We start from the raw sequence: 19,798 nt of genomic DNA on the forward strand, positions 1-19,798 counted from the left end.
GTTAGCCCCGGGGGGAAACGGGGACACGGTCGAAAAAAAGGCGAAGGGACAGAGAGAGCGAGAGGCTCGACTGTGGAAAGACGAAGACGAAGAAGAAGAAGAAGGAAGAGGAAAAGGACGAGGAAGCCGCGGGGTGGCAGGACGCGGTAATTAACCCCCGGTTAAACGGAGATCCGTGGAGGGACGGGCCGATTCGGGCCGGCGCCGTTTTCGCCGGGTCCGCGGCTCTCCTCTATTTAATTAGTGCGCGGGATCGAGGGGGCCAAGGATGGCCCGGGGTGATCGTCGCCCTAACGAGGCGGCCGGGCCCCGTCCTCTCCTCGCGGCAGAGTGCTCCGAAGAGTCGTCTCCTCGACTCGAAGGTCCTCCGTCGGCCGAGACTCGTTTCCTCGCTGGAAACACCGGCGCGGCTCCTCACCGCCGCGGGACCGCGCCGGAAGAACCAGTCCTCCTAGACGTCCGAGGACGTGTCACGACGGTTCGCGAGACCTCCTCGCCGTGGCGTCGTTCTCGGGACCGACGACAGACTCCGATAACAGCGTCTCCGACGGTCTTACAAAGCGTCGCCTCGCCGTTGCCGCACCGCGCGAATCGTCGCATCCGCAGATCCTCGACGGAGCTGCTCGGGTTCCTCGCGGGCCAAATTGCTGCGCCGGCTTCTTCGGTGCACGGCAAACAGCCGGGACACCGCTGAGTAGGTTGTTTATCAAGCTGACGGATGACGGAGGGCCGCCGGAAAGAATCGTCACGAGCTGTGACAGCGACGGTGCAACGACGGTGCAACGATCGGGTTAGCCGCTCGAAACTAAGTCGTCGCGTCATCCAGCAACGAGGGTTGCGCATTGTGTACACCATCGGTAAAAATTATCCCTTTCGGTGCGTCTGTTAAGGGCTATTTATTGTATATTTTATTACTATATATGTTATTATATCTTTTTATTATATATTATTATTATAGTTTGTTATTATATGTTACTAAGAAGAAAAGGGATTTATTTACTATATTTTACTTATCATTATTTTTTACTTATTATATTTGTTAAGTTTTAAACTATTTTTACATTATTATATTTTACTTATTATATTTATTAAGTTTTAAACTATTTCTATATTATTACATTTTACTTATCATTATTTTTTTACTTATTATATTTATTATAAATTTTCAACTATTTTTATATCATTATCTTTTATACTATTATATTTTTACTTATTGTTATTTTTTACTTTCTATTCTTTCTTGACTTATTATTGTTTATTTATTTAGACAAAGTAAATGTTGGCGACCAGAACAGATCTTTTCGAATTAAGCTTGGCAGTCGATGCGTCAACCTTCGGACTACGGTCGCCGGGTCACTTTGGCCCAGTTTACTTTTTAATCGTCGCCTGATTACTCAATAAAATTAAACAACAGTAATTAAATGAAATGAATTGCAGTGACACTAGAAACAACGAAAAGGATAATAGATCTACGAGAAGAATCTTCGCGAATATGCTTCAGTATCCTCAACCTCTATGATCTACAGTAATGTCTCTCTAATTGACGCCCAGATTGCGCACAGAAATAGACAATTTGGGAAGAGGAGATACGATTATTCGAGCCTTGCGGTTTATTTTTATAGTTACAAATTGTCTACAATTATAAAAACGAGCCGCGAGGCTCGAACAATCGTGTTCTCTTCTCCCCAAATTATCCATTCTAGTGGACAATCTGAGCGTCAGTAAGGGAGACATTACTGTAGATCGATTTCAGGATGGTCATCGTTGCTAATTGAGCTTTTGCATCACCATATTTATCGAATAAACCGCATTAAATGGCTTCCACTTAAAAAAACGAACGGACCAACATAATCGCGAAATATAGGACGTTCGATCTCGTTCGAAAAGACACACAGCGAATTACGCGCGAAAGCGGACGAGAGCCAGAGGAATCGTTCACCCCTTTGGCTCCGCTGCTCTGCACGCGGGAACTTCGTTCGTTCGGCGTAACGCGCCGGTGGCCGGACAAACAATCATTTGATAAAAGCTCAGCGGGCTAGCCAGACTACCGTCGCTGGATTTTCGCGTGGGAGAGTCGCGTCGCGTCTCGATCGCTTATACGTCGACGCTGGGTCCATCAGCGTTGCTTATCTGGCGTCTAGCGCGGCAGTGGAAGAGACAGCCGGTGGGATCGATAGAGAAATAGCGATGCTGGATGGAAAGAGAGGAGAGCAGAGAGACGGGGGGTGAGAGAGCGTGCCGAAGGGGCGCCGGGGGAGGAGCGGCGGCAGTGGCGACTGCGAGAAGACGACGCCGATAAACCGGCGGTAAACCGGCGTCGAGACGTCTCGGCGCCTCTCCTCTCCTCTCTCTCTCTCTCTCTCTCTCTCTCTCTCTGCCGTCCCCCTTCTTCTCTCTTCTGGCCGTGATTTTCCAACAAGCCGCGCGACAACTTTATCCCGGCGACAATGGACAAAATGAGGCTCGCTTCCTCGCGATATTACGTGTTTTTTCCTTCCACCGGGGGAACTCACCTCCGCCGGAGGTAACAACGACGGGCTTTCCGATCGGCGCCCTAATCCCGGCGAGCTTAAGCCCGCCCACGCTTATGCATATGGAGCAGCGGCTCGTTTATCTCCGATTTTTCTACGTCGTCTCGATCACGGACTTCTCGATCCGACGGCTTCCTCCGCGGCATCTCGGCGGACCTCGGTCGAGAAACGCTGCCCTACCAGCTTTCCCGTGACGTTGCTTTCTGTAATCGGCGGCACACCTGTAACGTGTAATTTTCTACGAAGAAAATGACACAGAATTCACCGTGCGCGCGATCTTTACTCGGCTTCGAATGCGAAGTAAAAGATTGACTGCATTCGTTGCGAGTTGCAAGGGTATTTTTACGTGTATTTCTTTTCTCGCAGTTTGAAGGAGTTGAGGGGAATGGGATTATATTTGTAAGTTCTTTGAACGTTTTCTCTATTTTGTGATTGATCTATATCCAGTGATCAGGTTATACCGTAGATTTTTTTACAATATTCGCTGCTTTAACAACAATACAAAAATACAGCATAGACAAATTTTTGGACAACGATCGGCCAAATTTGACCGACGATAACTCCGCGAGAAATCGTCGCAGGGTGACGCATTTTTTTTTAAATTGAAGCTCAAAACCTCTACTTTAGGATAGTGTTACTAAATTTTAAGGTTGACGCTACCATCCTACTGTAACCCTTTAAAAACCTTAACAGAACCTTTAACTGCGAAGCCTTGCCCGTCGTATTGAAAATTGCCAAGTTCGACTCGATGCATGGACCACGCAAAATTTTTTCCAGTGATTCCGTCTGCAGAGAAACGAAGCTCAATCCTTCCTCTTTAATTTAAAATAAAAGAAATACGCCTGCGATTTTTTCTCGCGAAGTTACAGCACTTCGAAGCGACCCGTGCACGTCGAGGAAAAAAGCAGTCAGAAACCAAGAAAAAGCCGCTGCTCGCGAGTCTCGTCGACGCGTAAAATCAACAGTCTAGGAACGATATTTCACGGAAAATCATGACTCGGTAGACTCGGTCAAAATCGCGCCACTAATTCGACCGAGAGAGCAGTCTTATTGTTTGTCTACGGGGAGTCGACCGACGGCCGGATTTTCCACGCGTTAACGCACCGTGCCCGCGAAAATGAGATTCTCGTTCGCGAGCACGTACTTCCGGTCCGGTCTCCTTTGCCCGGGAATCTCGGAATTTAATTAGGACCCGCGAGGCTCGCGTTAATGTTAATCCGATGGCCCTCGGTTTCGGTTTGACTCGCGTCCGACGCGGCGAAAATTGGTTAATCGGCTTCCCGGAAACGGGAACGCAACGCGGAAAGGGACATCTGTTCGCAGAAATCGCAGACGAGGGTAAACGTCTCGGCTCGGATCGTCGTCTCGTTCAGAATCCGGGGCTCGAATTTCGAGAGAAACGAGACGGAGAGATAGAGAGAGATAGAGAGAAAGAGAGAGAGAGAAAGAGAGAGAGAGAGAAAGAGAGAGAGCGAAAGAGAGAGAGAAAGAAAGAGAGAAAGAGAGAGAGAGAGAGAGAAAGAGAGAGAGCGAAAGAGAGAGAGAAAGAAAGAGAGAGATAGAGAGAGAGAAAGATAGAGAGAGAAAGAGAGAGAAAGAAAGAGAGAGAAAGAAAGAGAGAAAGAAATAGAGAAAAAAAGAGAGAGACAGAAAGAAAGAGAGAGTGAGAGAGTTCTCGAGGAGCCAGCGCGTTCCTCTCCTAATCCGATCTCGGGAACCGCGTTGCAACTCGCTGGGCAAAAAGCGGAACGGAAAACACCCGACGCAGCGTTAAATTATTCTACCAGCGAGCCTGTTTCCGGTCTTCGACTCTCGCTGCATTCCGACTCTCGTTGCATTCCTCCGAGCCTGCAAAACGGGACGCGAACGCCGTCGCGACGCGACGTCACGCGTGAACGGGACCCGAGATCCGAGATTAAAATACTTTTCATCGTCGCCGGGATCGAGAAGAACGTTTCCGGGAAACGTGCATTTCATTTTCGTAAGGAAACGCAGTCGAGGAATGCCGTGCTTTCTCGCGGGCATTAGATAACGCCTCGCTGCCTCGAGACCCTCTCCGTTATGTCATCGCTTGGAGAACATTTATGGTGCACGCGCAATTGTTTCAGCGAATACCTTTCTTGGATTCCGCGGAGAAAGAACAACAACAGCAGCAGCAGCACAAGCTATTTCTTATTTGAAACTAGAACGCGAGTGCCGTAGATTATTCTGCGCGACAGTGACAAGATTCATTTAACGCTAGAACGCGGCCGACGACCATTGTCTATTGTTTTATGACTGTGACGAGGATCATGCGAGTAATGTTTGCATTGTTTTATGACAATGATAAGATTTATTTAATAGTTGAATTAGCGACCACTCTGCGCGCAATTGTTTTGTGACAATGACGAAGGTTTAATTAACATTGGAACGCGATCGTTGTATATTGTTTCACGACAATGGCAAGATTTATTTGATACTAGAACGCGATCGTTTTATATTGTTCCCGTGACAATTACAAGATTTATTTAACGTTAGAACGCGATCGTTTTGTAGTGCTTTGTGACAACGACGAGATTTATTTAACACTAGAACGCGATCGTTTTGTAGTGTTTTGTGACAACGACGAGATTTATTTAACACTAGAACGCGATCGTTTTGTAGTGCTTTGTGACAACGACGAGATTTATTTAACACTAGAACGCGATCGTTTTGTAGTGCTTTGTGACAACGACGAGATTTATTTAACACTAGAACGCGACCATTGAATATTGTTTTATAACAGTGGCAAGATTTATTTGACACTAGAATGAGACTAATGTGTATCGGTTTGTGACAATGACAAGATTTATTTAACATTAGAAGGCGATCGTTGCATACTGCTTTATAACAGTGTCAAAATTTATGTAACACCAAGTCGCGATTAATGTGTATTCTTTTATGACAATGACGAGATTTAATTAACGCTAAAACGCGACTAATGTATGTATTGTTTTGTGACAGTGACAAGATTTATTTAAATATTAAAATAACAAAACAAAATTGAAAAAAGAAAATCCATTATAATATGTTCTTAAATGAAGAAATTCATTTAAAAATTGCTCTCTCATTAAAATTAAAAACCTGTTAATGTGATTAGTTCGCTGGCTTTATTTTCAAATAATTAAGCAATTCCTTCGCGTCTCAGCCACTTTTTCGAATCGATGCATCAATAGCTCGCAGATTTGATGCATTCGCGAGAAAACTGAATAGACGCGCTTCAAAGCAGGAAAAAGCTTTCAGCGCTCGAAGAATGTCGATACAGTAATGTCTCCCTAATTGAGACGCTCCGATTGTGCACAAAAATAGACAATTTGGGAAGAGGAGATACGATTGTTCGAGCCTTAAAGCTCGTTTTTATAGTGTTGACAATCGATAACCATAAAAAAAACGAGCCACAAGGCTCGAACAATCGTATCTCCAGTTCTAAAATTGTCCATTTTTGTGGACAATCTGAACGTCAATTAGAGAAACACTACTGTACAATTCTCCTATGTAATTCTCCCTAATCGACGCTCGGATTGTCCACAAAAATGACCATCTCGGCAAGAAGAGACACGAATATTTTCGCTCTCGACTCATTTTTATCGCCGCCGATGGTCAAACGATTACAAAAACAAGAACGCGAATCTCGCACAATCGCATCTCCTCTCTCCCGAACTGTCCATCACCGCCAAAGTAGAATCGCGGAGAATTAAAATCGAAATCGCGGCGAGCACTTGCCACCGATTCGACGGCGATTATTAAACGAGAAGTGGATTAAGCCGGCCGTTTGCGCCGGTCAAACAGAATTCTGTAGCGGCCGGCTACGGGCCGTGTTCACGAAATAATCGCGAGACCGAATATGATAATGCACGGTTGGCGCAGTCCGATCGATTAATCGGATTACGCTTTACCAAACTCGGTGATATCCCCCCCGAAGTGCCGGGGGGAGGAGGGGGGTGCGACGACGACGACGACGACGACGACGGGTCCCGGCTTGTCTCCAATAAATTCGCCGTCTCTCCCGCGAGGTTACCCGTGGGATCATCGAGTACACGCCGTGGGGGGAGGGGGGAGGGTGCCGTAGGACGTGCTCGCATCGGTTTTTATACGGTGTCCGTGAATCTCTTTCGCCGTGGAAATAACCGTTTCGGATGATAACGTTATACGGTTCTCAGCCCGTAAATTCCCGTTTACGACGTCGTGAAAAGTAATACCGGCGTTCGATCCGATTTGAAGTTATCCGAAGCGGTCCGGCCCGCGTGTACGGGAACGATTCCGCGTCTCTCCGCGTATCTCTGCACGCGCGCGGATCCGGAGCGGGCGGGATCCGGAGCGGAGCGGAGCTACGCGACCGGTTTATTAGAGCAAACAAACCAGCCCGCCGTGGATAAAACGACTCGGCCGGAACAAAGCGTAACAGCGGGAATGTTTCTGGCCGGGAATAGGGCGAGCGAGCGTGCAAGCAAGCGAGATAGCTAGCTAGAAAGCGAGCGAGCGAGCGAGCTAGCTAGAAAGCGGGCGAGCGAGCAAGCTAGCGAGCAGCAGGCGAGCTAGCAAGCGGCCGAGCGGAGCGGAGCTATTCCCGCTTCCAAAAGCTGTTTTTCGAATAATTCTCGGCAGCCCGGGAGCCAGCGAAACGGATACGATTATCGTAAAAGTGAACATCCATCGGGATTGCATCGGGAAACCGAAACATCTTCCTCGCCGTTTCCGGAGAGCTTTTACGCGGCCGTATTAATGGCGGTTCCAGGCGGCGAGGTCCTCGCGGCCTGTCGCCGGATATTGCCGGTCTCCGTTGGATCGTCGTTGATTTTCGGCGACTTTTATCGGGACCTTGTGGAATCTGCGGGAATTTGTCGGCCGATGGGGCGATTTAAAATTGAATCGTAGAAAATGGAAGGACCGGGCGACCGCGTAGCGAACGAAAATAAGAATGGCCAGGCGGAATGCGGGGCTGCGGGCTCTCCCGTCCGACCATTGTCCGCTCGTTCTACTTGCTGCCGGCAGTCGAATTCGATTCTGTGAAATTCCTTTTCTCGCCGACTCGATCCGCCGCCATTTGTAAATCATTGCACGGTTAACCCTTTGAGCTGGCGTCTCCGAGGCGCCGTTAAAAATTGTTACGTCGCGTCTGCGGAATAATTTTGTTCGACGAATTTGTTTGTATTCGAAGAGCTGCCGAGAGCATGATTGTTGCACGGGTCACAATGTTCAATTTGGAGAAACCCTGGGTCGGAAAAACTATTTTAAATTTATTAAATTAAATTTACTGTGTTAAATTCGGTTTCCGGTGCAAAGGGTTAATAGGGTGAGTCTGGGTATTACTGCGAACGCCCCGAATACTGCGGAGTTTTATAAAAGTAATAATAGATAGTATTTTATAGCGTGTAATCTTCTGAAAATGTATCTCATAATTTTTTATATATTTAATGTAAGATTATTATACGATTATTCTCGCGGCACGTTTTTATAGCCGCCGATTGTCGACAATTATAAAAGTGAGTCGCGAGGCTAGAATAATCGCGTCTCTTCTTCCCAATTTTTGTTTACACGTTGAGTGACAATTGCAGAGAATTTAATATTAATATATATAATATTATTAATAATATTATTATATTTATATTATATTATATTATATTATATTATATTATATTACATTATATTATATTTATATTATTATATTATTATATAATATTATTAATAATAATTAATAATATTATATATATTAATAGTAAATTTTCTGTATATGTTTTACAGTCGGTGCACACACAAAGTAAAATTATAATATAATATTAATAATATATTATAATATATTATATATATTATTAATATTATATTATAGTTTAACTTTGCACCGACTGTACAATATCAGCCGATTTCTATCGCGACAATCGGCATCGCACACGCAATCACGCGAATATATTTTACACGAATTTGTACGGATTGCGAGATTCGTTCGAATTTCACTGATTCGTCGTGTGCAATTGTTTCGCAGGTTCGTCGAGGGTCCAGTTCGTGCGCGTTGAACAGCCAGCGGCAAGATGGCAGCGTTCGTGGCGAAGCAGATGGTCGGGAACAAGCTGAACGCGGTTAAAGGTGAGTCCCGTCGAAAGTTTAATTAATATTAACTGTCGCGTCGACCGCTCGCAACGAGACATAATTTTGCGACGATGTTCGATTAATTTCGTATGCACAAGGTTGTTAAATTATCGTACGGATTATTTAATGGGAAACGCGAACGAACTCGGACATTTTGCAGGGGAAACAATACTGGTTGATAATTCGCAATGATACACAGCCGTTTATAATCGGACTCTGTTGATGATTTTAGCAGTCGTGATAACGCTTCGGCACTAGATTTACGGAGCTCTGAAAAGCAGGCCTTTGTGCTAGTTTATTAAAGCAGACATTTATTAAAAGATGTTTGTTCATAAATTGCAGACATTTATTAACACATATTTATTATAAGGAGACATTTATTGAAAGCAACGTTGACACATTTATTAAACGCTTATTATAAACGTTTATTCTGATTTCTATCCGGTGTTATTAAGAAATTAAGAAATTTAATTAAATCCAGAAATTAGTCAGCCATTATTTTCACGTGTTCCGTAAACCTAGTGTTAACGAAGTATTTCACTTCTCCATGTAATTTACTTCTATTTCGGCTAAAAAAAGCTCCGCAACTCTAACGATCGTATGCAGTAGAATAAGCTGGCAATGATCGGACAAAGTCCTGATCCAATTTATCTTACCCTGAATATTTAATTTCAACTTTCTCGAAAAGAGAATCGAAACGATAGACCGCGAATTTTATGCGCTTTTGGCAAGAATGTCTAGCCAAAATAAAAAAAAAAATTATATGTAACTATATTATAATAATTATATTACGTGTATCTTATTATACTAAACCGATCCCGAGAAGCAAAATCTATTTTCATCAGACTAAAGTTTCTTGCGATAAACTCGGGCAATTTTTCTTTCGCGCAACAAAATCGTCAATCAATCGGAAGACAATTCAATCGCGCAATCCTAATCTACAGAATGAGCCACACGGTTCGCAAATCTCCGAATTCAGCCAGTAGAACAACCAGACAATAATCAGCCGCGTTCTTTTGGGTTGGCAACTAAGTAATTGCCAATTTCAGTTATAGATGTCTCTCACTCCCATTTCTATGATATCCGTAAATGTTATATTATAAAATTATTATTATTATTATTATTATTATTATTATGTTATTTTTTATTATCCGTGAATGTTAGCAACTGGACAAATTGAATGCAGCGGTCAAGGAAAAGCGACCAGAATTGGTCAATCGTAAAGGTGTCATTTTCCACCAGGACGATGCTAGGCCGCACACGTCTTTGTCCACTCGGCAAAAATTGATAGATATTGGTTGGGAATTGATGTTACACCCACCATATAGCCCTGATCTCGCGCCATCGGATTACCCCTTATTTCGATCCCTGGACAACTCCCTTCGTGGTCAAACTTTTAACTACGATGACGCTGTAAAATCTCACTTAACTCAGTTTTTGGCCGAAAAGGATCAGACTTTCTACGAGCGTGGAATTTTCAAGTTGTCAGAGAGATGGCAAAAGGTCATCGAACAAAATGGAAAATACATTACAGATTAAACTTCGTTCCAAGTAAAAAGAAATTTTTTATTTCATTGAACAAATCGGCAATTACTTAGTTGCCAACCCAATGATTCGACTCCCGCCGCGCCGAACATTCGATTAACATTTCATTTTTCTCCCCGAGAACGAAGCTCGTCGAAACGAACGTTCGACTGCTGCAGAATTGGTCGGCGCTTACGTTTTCGGGACGAGGTAACCGGGTTCGCGAGGATAGCTGGTTGATCGGGACACCCGGTGGATCGTGTCCGAAACGAGCGCGAAACGAATTCGCGACGGGTCACGTCCCGGCGAAACGTGCGCAGTCGAACGGTTCCGAAGGGAATTTCTACCGGCGAATCCTGCGAAAACGGGCTTTCTGGCACGGCGTTCCCATCGCCGGCTAGAATAATTGCCGCTCGCACGAGCGCATAGGCGAATCGCTTCGCGAGACTCGCCTTTTTTTATCGCCGGCTCGCCGGAGGCTTTGCTCCGCCGCGGGCGCCGGAGCGCAGTTTAATCCGGCAGGATCGCGCGATTGAATCGAGGACGGAATCTGTGACCGACAAGGCGTTTCGATCAGTGCGCCCCGGCGCTCGTCCTTAAACTCGTCCTTTCAACTTTTTTCCAACGACCAGCCCGTGCGGATCCCTTCGCGGAACTCCGCGGCTCCGGCAATCCCGGGCCCGGGCTGCCGCGAAATCGAGCCTCGAACTTTCCGCGGGACACGAATTCACCGAAAAACGAGCGATTCGAGCTTTTATTGCCGTCGCGATGGCAACCGTGCTATACGAAGACAACGGTTGCGTCGGGGAGATGGGAAGATATCGTCGATGGGTCATCGACTTTTATTCGTGTGGAAATGTTAATAAGTATATCAATAATGCTATTAATGATGGTATTAATAATGTCATTAATAATGATATTAAAAATTGGATTAATAATGTCATTAAAAATAGATTTAATGGGATTAATAATGTCGTTAATAATAGGATTAATAATGGGATTAATAATGTCATTAATAATTCTATTCATAATGGGATTAATGATGTCATTAATAATTATATTAATAATGGGATTAATGGTGACATTAATAATTATATTATTAATGGTACCGACAATAATATTAATAATGACATTAATAATTATATTAATAACGGTACCAACAGTGATATTAATAATTATATTTTAACAATGAGATTAATAACGGCAGCAACAACGATATTAATCAATATATTTTAACAATGACATTATTAATGGCTCCAACACAATGATATTAATAACAATATTCTTTGACAATGATATTAATAACAATATTCTTTGACAATGATATTAATAACAATATTCTTTGACAATGATATTAATAACAATATTCTTTGACAATGATATTAATAGCAATATTCTTTGACAATGATATTAATAACAATATTCAATACTCAGTCATTTTTATTACCAGCCACAATTCGCTTCTGTGTGCAGGGTGAAAACAACCCTCTCGTAGGTAGTTAGGTTTTTTTTCCAGGAGATATTATTATTATTATTATTGTATTATAAAACGACGAAATTTTTTCGTTTAGACAGAATTATGCTTCACAATAATTGAAATGTTTCTCCCGATAAAAACCTCATTATAAATGCAGACGCGTACGACGAACTTATTGGAAAACGCGGTTTGTAAATACCGATATCAATTATCGCTAACCAAAATCGAGTTCTGCCCCGTCGATAACGGTTGTTCGCGAGCAATATAAATTGTGGTTACACGTTATGATTATTCATAGCCAAACGCAATTTTCGCAAATCAGAATGCTCCGTCCGTAACCAATGAGCATTCGCGTCGTCGATAATAATTTCTAATAAAAGAAAAAAATAAAACAGTTTGCGTCATCATCTACGATGGTTTTTCCGTAACCGGAAACAGTTCTCGTCAACGGTAATGGATCGTTTGTAACGAAAAACTGTTCCCGTCGTCTCCGACGGTTGTTTGTAACCGAAAACTGTTCCCGTCGTCTCCGGCGCGGTTATAATTTGCAACCAAAAAACTGTAATGATCATTCGTAACCGAAAACTGTTCCCGTCAACTATAACGGTTATTTGTAACCAAAAACTGTTTCCCGTCGTCTCCGACGGTTGTTCGCAACCAAAAAACTGTAATGGTTATTTGTAACCGAAAACTGTTCGCGTCATCAATAACGGTTATTTGTAATGAAAAAAGCTCTGGTATTTTGGAATCATCGATCGGCGACCGGAATCATCGTTAACACTAGATTCACGGAACCCGTCGAAATGACGGGTCACTAATTTTTCAATTTACGATTATTCGTGTCGTAGATATACGTTTATAAGTTATTTATTCGATTTATATGTTACAATAACACTTGTTACAATAATGCAAATGTTACAATAATACTTGTTACAATAACGCAAATGTTACAATAACACTTGTTACAATAACGCAAATGTTACAATAACACTTGTTACTATAACACTTGTTACAATAACACTTGTTACTATAACACTTGTTACAATAACACTTGTTACTATAACACTTGTTACTATAACACTTGTTACAATAACACTTGTTACAATAACGCAAATGTTACAATAAGACTTGTTACCATAACCCTTGTTACAATAACACTTGTTACAATAACACTTGTTACAATAATGCAAATGTTACAATAATACTTGTTACAATAACGCAAATGTTACAATAACACTTGTTACAATAACGCAAATGTTACAATAACACTTGTTACTATAACACTTGTTACAATAACACTTGTTACTATAACACTTGTTACAATAACACTTGTTACTATAACACTTGTTACAATAACACTTGTTACAACAACACTTGTTACTATAACACTTGTTACAATAACACTTGTTACTATAACCCTTGTTACAATAACACTTGTTACAATAACACAAATGTTACAATAACATTTGTTAAAAATCGTAATAAGCGTCTTATTTTTACTTTCACAAACTAATATAAAACAGCCGTTCTTCGTGCTCCGTAAATCTAGTGTTAAACAAAGCTCCGAAGATCGCGCTCGAATTTTTTTCCGACCGCAACGGTTACAGCCTGCCGCGAAATCTCGGCTCGCGACAAATCTCCGAATCTCTTTCGAACCCGGCCACCTCCCGCTTCATTCTCGCTACAGCGAGTGTCTCATAGAGACACGGTTTTTTATGAATCTCCAAGAGACTTCCGCGCGCGCCGCAACGCGCCGGGAACTTATCCGCCGTTCGGCGCGTTCGCCGTCCCGAAAACGGGGCCCGTAATTTAGCCTCCTAATATCGCTCGATCCACCGCGTGTCCAGTAACTTCCCTGCCTCCCTCCCCCCGCGATATTTCGCCGGGAGGCCGCAAAAATTCCGCGAAGTTCCGCGGACATTGTTCGACTTTCCCGGCCGGTTCATTTTTCTCCGCGGTGCGTTGCTCGCCGCGAATCCTCCTCTTTTTTCCGCAGCCGCTGGCACAACCGCGGCGGCCAAACCGATTGAAACTTTCCCGGACTATCCCCGGGAGCGATTAAACTTCGCTTTGAGAAAGAGCCGCGTCTCGAATTACGATTTCATAGGGAGCAAACGTCGGCGAGAATCGACGGCCGCTGATGATAAATGCGCCGAGCGTTTTCAGCGGCCGACATCGGCGGCGATCACGGACGATCGTCTCGTATTTACGTTACGAAGTTCTCGGATAATGAAACCGCCGATGGATCGGCCGCGGAATCGGGCGATGTTTGCCTCGTTATGCCGATCCGCCGACGACGATCCGCCGACGATCCGCCGACGCCGGTCGGAGTTGGATTAATGGCAGAAAGCTGCCGTTTCATCGTCCCCTGTAACGCGGCCTGCGAAACGATAGAAAAGCCACGTTTCACCGTGTCTTAATATATTTCTTCGGTGGCGCGGGCCGGGAAGATCGGTCTCTCTCGCTTGGTAATTCGCGGCCGGAATTAAGATTGATCGACGCCGCGGCGCCCGGAACGAAGAAAGCATTAGTCCAAATGACGAAGCAACGTTCCCCTGACTTCCCTGATGGTAAAAAAAGGACCGGGAACTCGTTGTTAATGTATCTCGGCGGAAGCGCGGACCCGCGCGGGTTCAATCTACCAAAATCTCCCGCTCCGCTCCCTGTTTTTAAACTCCAATGAATGGATTATACTCGGCGATCGAGTTCGCTTCGCTTCGAGCCGCGACGTTTTTCGTTCGTTTATTTGGCATTTTTTGGCTGAACGCTGTTTCAATTTCTGTAGAAAAGTTCGACTTAATGTTAGTGATTATGGTAATAGGGATAATGGGTGTCTCTATAGAAACGTGCGTGTCGCCTAGAGACAAGTTCATAGAGCTCTGCATTATAGCAAGACTTTTTCTACAGACTTTTTCTACGTTTGTTGCAAGCAACAGAAGCCACTTTGACGATTCTTTCTCCGTTCAATCATTTCAGCGACTCGTAAGACGCGCGTCGATGTATTTTAATTCTGTATTGTAACTCTTTGCAGCACCCCAAGCTATTTTAATTCGAAATCCAAAACATATTTTCTGATCTACAGTATTTCCATTCTATTTAGTACGATTTAATACGATTTATTCGGATGAAATTTAGCCTATTGGCAAGTAGGATACTTGCAATAATAATAACAGCTTTTTTTACCTATAAACGAACCTGATGCTGTTGCAATTATTTAGAAAAATAGTATGGCAACTTTGAATGGTCCCTGATCGACTTTAAAACAGTGGACCGATTTAGAGAATCGAAGAGCGTTATTCTCTTATTTTCAAGTTTCAGTAGATTCTCTCTTATTGTCCCTCGGCTTCCGAACAAAAGTAGACAATTTGGGAAGCGGAGAATACGATTAAAAGCGTTGCGGCTCGTTTTTATAGTCGCCGATCCGTTGAACAACTATAAAAACGAGGCGCGATGCCCAAATAATCGCATCTCTCCTCTTCTCAAATTTTCCACTTTTGTGCGCAATCTGAGCGCGAATTAGGTGAAAATTCCTGGAATCAGGCCTCGCCGCTCGTTTTCATAGTAATCGACAATCGGCGACTACAACAACTCGCAAGACTCGAACAATCGTATCTCCCCACTTCCCAAATTCTCCACTTTTGCGTACAATCTGAGCGCGAATTAGGGAGAAATTCCTAAAATCGCATCTCGCCTCTCGTTTTCATAATAATTACTGTCCCTCGGTTTGTGAACAAAAGTAGACAATTTTGGAAGAGGTGAATACGATTAAAAGCGGTTGCAAAAGCGTTGCGGCTCGTTTTTATAGTCGCCGATTGTTGAACAACTATAAAAACGAGGCGCGATGCCCAAATAATCGTACCTCTCCTCTTCTCAAATTTTCCACTTTTGTGCGCAATCTGAGCGCGAATTAGGTGAAAATTCCTGGAATCAGGCCTCGCCGCTCGTTTTCATTGTAATCGACAATCGGCGACTACAAAAACTCGCAAGACTCGAACAATCGTATCTCCCCACTTCCCAAATTCTCCACTTTTGCGTACAATCTGAGCGCGAATTAGGGAGAAATTCCTAAAATCGCATCTCGCCTCTCGTTTTCATAATAATTACTGTCCCTCGGTTTGTGAACAAAAGTAGACAATTTGGGAAGAGGAGAATACGATTAAAAGCGGTTGAAAAAGCGTTGCGGCTCGTTTTTATAGTCGCCGATTGTTGAACAACTATAAAAACGAGGCGCGATGCCCAAATAATCGTACCTCTCCTCTTCTCAAATTTTCCACTTTTGTGCGCAATCTGAGCGCGAATTAGGTGAAAATTCCTGGAATCAGGCCTCGCCTCTCGTTTTCATTGTAATCGACAATCGGCGACTACAAAAACTCGCAAGACTCGAACAATCGTATCACTCCTCTTCCCAAATTCTCCACTTTTGCGTACAATCTGAGCGCGAATTAGGGAGAAATTCCTAAAATCGCATCTCGCCTCTCGTTTTCATAATAATCGACAATCGGCGACTACAAAAACTCGCAAGACTCGAACAATCGTATCTCCCCACTTCCCAAATTCTCCACTTTCGCGTACAATCTGAGCGTCAATTGGGGAGGATCGAGCGCAGTTGTGAACAATGCGAACGAAGAAAAATCGGAAGGAAATGACCCGTTCGGCTCGCGGGGATGAAAACCGGGAAAATTGCCGGCCGGAAACGGGACGGGCGGTAGCCGGCACGTCCCGCAGGATTTCCCGTTGCCGTTCGATTAGGGGCGACCATGGTTTGCCGGACGGTTAATCATTGTTATTCAAGTTCGAATTACAAGTTAGCCGGTTAGAGCGGGAATTGAAGGGAAGGAAAGAGTGGCGCCGGAGAGAGAGAGAGGCCGGCTTGTCGGCTTGCTGGCAGCTTGAACGATGGCCCGCAATAAAACTTGTGTCATTAAGGGAAAGTTTCAGCAGCCGGCCCTCCCTCGCCCCCTCGCCCCCACCGGCGGACTGGGTTCCCCGCGAGTACGAGCACCGGAGAGTATCGCGGGGAATCCGTAATAGGAAACGGGGACCTTCGTCAAGCCCGAGAGAGTCGCGACCTCGAATCTTTCTTCGGGGCCGGCCCTTAACTCACTCGGACGCCATCGATCCATCCTGCCCCATCGCGGCAGGCCTGCCGGCGGCCACTGCGGCCCGGATATCCTCCATTATGTACATTCGCCGAGGAATCGCCCGCGGCTTAGAACCCGATCGTTTCAACGCGTCCGCGGCGAAGACCGGCGCGCCGCCTTTCTTACCGAACTTTCGAACGGCCCGGCATTTTTCATCGGCGCAACGCCACCCTCGGCTTGTTCTCGCGTCGCTCCCGGATCCGCGTGATTTGCCCGAGTTCGTTCGACTTGCACCCTTCGCGCGAAATCCGGCCGATTGCGCGCGCTGAATCTGTCGCTTCTTCCGCGCGATTTCTCCGCCAGATTACGGTACGCGAGGGTGTACAACGAAGTAATTCGTTCCAGAAGCTCGTTCGTTGTGGCAGTCGTTTGTCAAGGGTGCTTTGATCGATATCGGTTCATGGTGGTAGGAATAATTACAGGCTGAAATGTAGTATTTATATTTTCTGCGATTTTTAATCGAGAACTTAACGAAGCATCGTACTCGTATATTCGGTAATTTCTCCCGGAAATGCCAAGTCCCGCGCCTATGTGATGTATTGCTGCGTCGATGTTAAGGGTATGTTTGTTTGGGTGTGAGTCTGGTGAGAAAAATCGTGGAATAGTGACGTATGGCCTCCGAATTGCCTTCGAATCGTGTCACGTGGCCTCCGAATAACCTTCGAATCGTGGCAAAAATTCGGAAATAAAACTGTTAAGTCGTCGTTTTTATTCGTATTATTGTGTACCGGTATGTTGGCAGCTGTCGTTTCTTTTGCCGACTGCCCCGAATTCCTATAAAAACGGGTCACTCGATGAATCGTGTCTTAGAGCGACTTAGTATTCTCAGATCTGCGTGTCTCGACTCCAAAGAATTCTGAAAAAAATTACTGTGTTCGTATATTTCTTCCTTCGACTAGGAGATATTATCAACTTCGATCGAAGAAGTCTGTACTATTCTACGAATTTCTTTTTAATATTGTTTACGCCGTCCCTTCGCCGTTCCAACAATTTTAATCTGTGGTCGCGAAAGCAGATCGAACTCGAAAATTTAATATCTTCGGAACCGTTCGACGGATCGACTCGAATTAATTTTCATCTGAATCGGAGAAGTCTGATCTATTCGACGAACCTTTCCGCGCGGTTGTAAAACCGTTCGAAACCGTTCGATAAATATTAATCGTTGCGGCGGCGATTCCGCGAAAGTCGTCGATCGAGCGCAAACGTTTCTCGATCATTTTTCGCCGTTGCTCGATGAACGGATCCCCGGGACCGGCAACTTCGATTTCCCGGAGCCCTCGAAATTGTTTCCCCGGGGGCAATTATCACGGTTTGTCCGTCGCGATGTAAATCGCTCGGCGGAGAGCAGAAGTCGGAAGTTCGCGGAGCCGGAAACCAGCGGTTTGTCTCTGAGGGTGGGTCGGGGATTTCGGCGGGGAATGCGGTCGAGAAACTTTCGCGAGGCTCGAAGAGTGGACGAATCGAATGGCAATTAGTTTCGGGGTGACCTGGATGCGTGCCCTCCCTCTCCCCTCGCCCCTGTCGCCGCCCCGATCGAGCGGCAACCCTGCAATCTGTCCTGATCTTCCAAAAAGCTTCCGCCTCGACCCTCGGAACTCGGGCTTGCCGGGGTTTCGGGGAAACAAAAGGGGACGAGAGAATGTGGGTGACCGAAAGAAACGCCGTCTGTGTGTCGGTGACTCGTCCCTTCTCGATTGCCGATGCCTGAATGGGCGCAGTTCGCGCCCTTAGCGCGGCACTGAAACGAGCTTGCATCGTCGATCGTGACAAATGCAGATTTTGCGTGGTCGTCGAGTGTACAGCGGCACGCAAAAGTGTTCGTGCGTCTTTCAAAACGCAATAATTTTCTTAAAACTGGACTGGATATTCTTATTTTACTTTTTAAAATTAAAGTACTAGACAATGGTCGAAATGCCTTTTTTAAATTTTGCTATCGCTTGGAATGACGAAAAAGAAAATAGAAAATTCTCGCTTTTAACTTTTTTATCTGAGCGTGTGATGAAAATTTAAATAATGCCTCTGGAAGATTTCGGTGATTTATATGCATGTTGAAAATTGTATCAAAATCGGTGGACCTTGTTACTAGTTACAATAAATTGAAGGTGGCGAAAATCGCAGTTTTATCAAGGATTTACAAAAATTTGCAAAATTCCGAAGCTTTTGTTGTTCGTTACAGTATCAGTAAACGAATCACCAGCTAATAATAAAGATAATAAGAAAAGGAAATACAGAAACGTTACGTAAAACAACGCTGTTCTACCGTAAAATAAATAAATAAAAATAAATAAAAATAAATAAAAATAAATAGAAACATCGTCGAATTTCTATCGAATAAATAGGATCGAACTTAACAGCTGAGATCGACGAGAGAGGATCTCGAGGATCTCGCAGAAAGTGGAACACGGTTCTACGAAAACGCGAGGCGCGGATAAATCGTTGAAAAATGATCACCGCGGCGGCGGGGACAGATACGGGGCGCGTTCGACGCGCAGAAATAAGTGATAAATCGGCCGGAAATTACGGTCGCGAAACTGGAACGGGGTTTCGGCCGATACGGCGGCCGCGGCGGGAAAGGGGAGACGGCTCGCAGAAACGACGCTCGCGAATTTCGGGCCCGGGGTGAATTAATGCGACGACCGTTTCCCGGGGAGTTATTGTAAATAAACAACAGACCGGCTATGTGTAAGAGAGGGGAGGGAGCGGAGCGGAGGCGGACGGGAGAGATCCGCGATATTTACGCCGGCTGGCTACGGAGATAATTATCTCGCGTATTATAAATCACGCAAATGGTATGCAAATGTCGCGACATTGTTTCGATTCCGTGGAACGAGTCGCGGCAGCCGGACGGTCGTCATTATTGATGGTTTATTCGGGGCCGCGTTAATGTCGGCCACCACGGTTATCGCGATTCCGAGTGGGCCATCGCGAAGCGCGCCACTAAATTCTTCGCGAATAAAATCACGATTATGCTCGGCGGAATCGACGCGACCACCGGAAGCCAAGCCCGAACGTAACGATACGAG

General features: G+C 44.8%; 1 protein-coding gene across 1 annotated transcript in view; it reads left to right on the top strand.

Moving 5' to 3' along the window:
- cpx (synaptic transmission protein complexin) overlaps window positions 1-19,798 on the top strand; it is a 528,009-nt gene that overhangs the window by 175,708 nt on the left and 332,503 nt on the right. The window contains exon 2 of the mRNA XM_076520683.1: window positions 8,530-8,630. Coding sequence (XP_076376798.1) covers window positions 8,576-8,630 — 55 coding nt within the window. The 5' untranslated portion in view covers window positions 8,530-8,575. The remainder of the gene's footprint in view (window positions 1-8,529; window positions 8,631-19,798) is intronic.

The sequence above is a fragment of the Megalopta genalis genome, chromosome 3, assembly GCF_051020955.1.
Source record: "Megalopta genalis isolate 19385.01 chromosome 3, iyMegGena1_principal, whole genome shotgun sequence".
NCBI classification, from domain to species: Eukaryota; Metazoa; Arthropoda; class Insecta; order Hymenoptera; family Halictidae; genus Megalopta; species Megalopta genalis.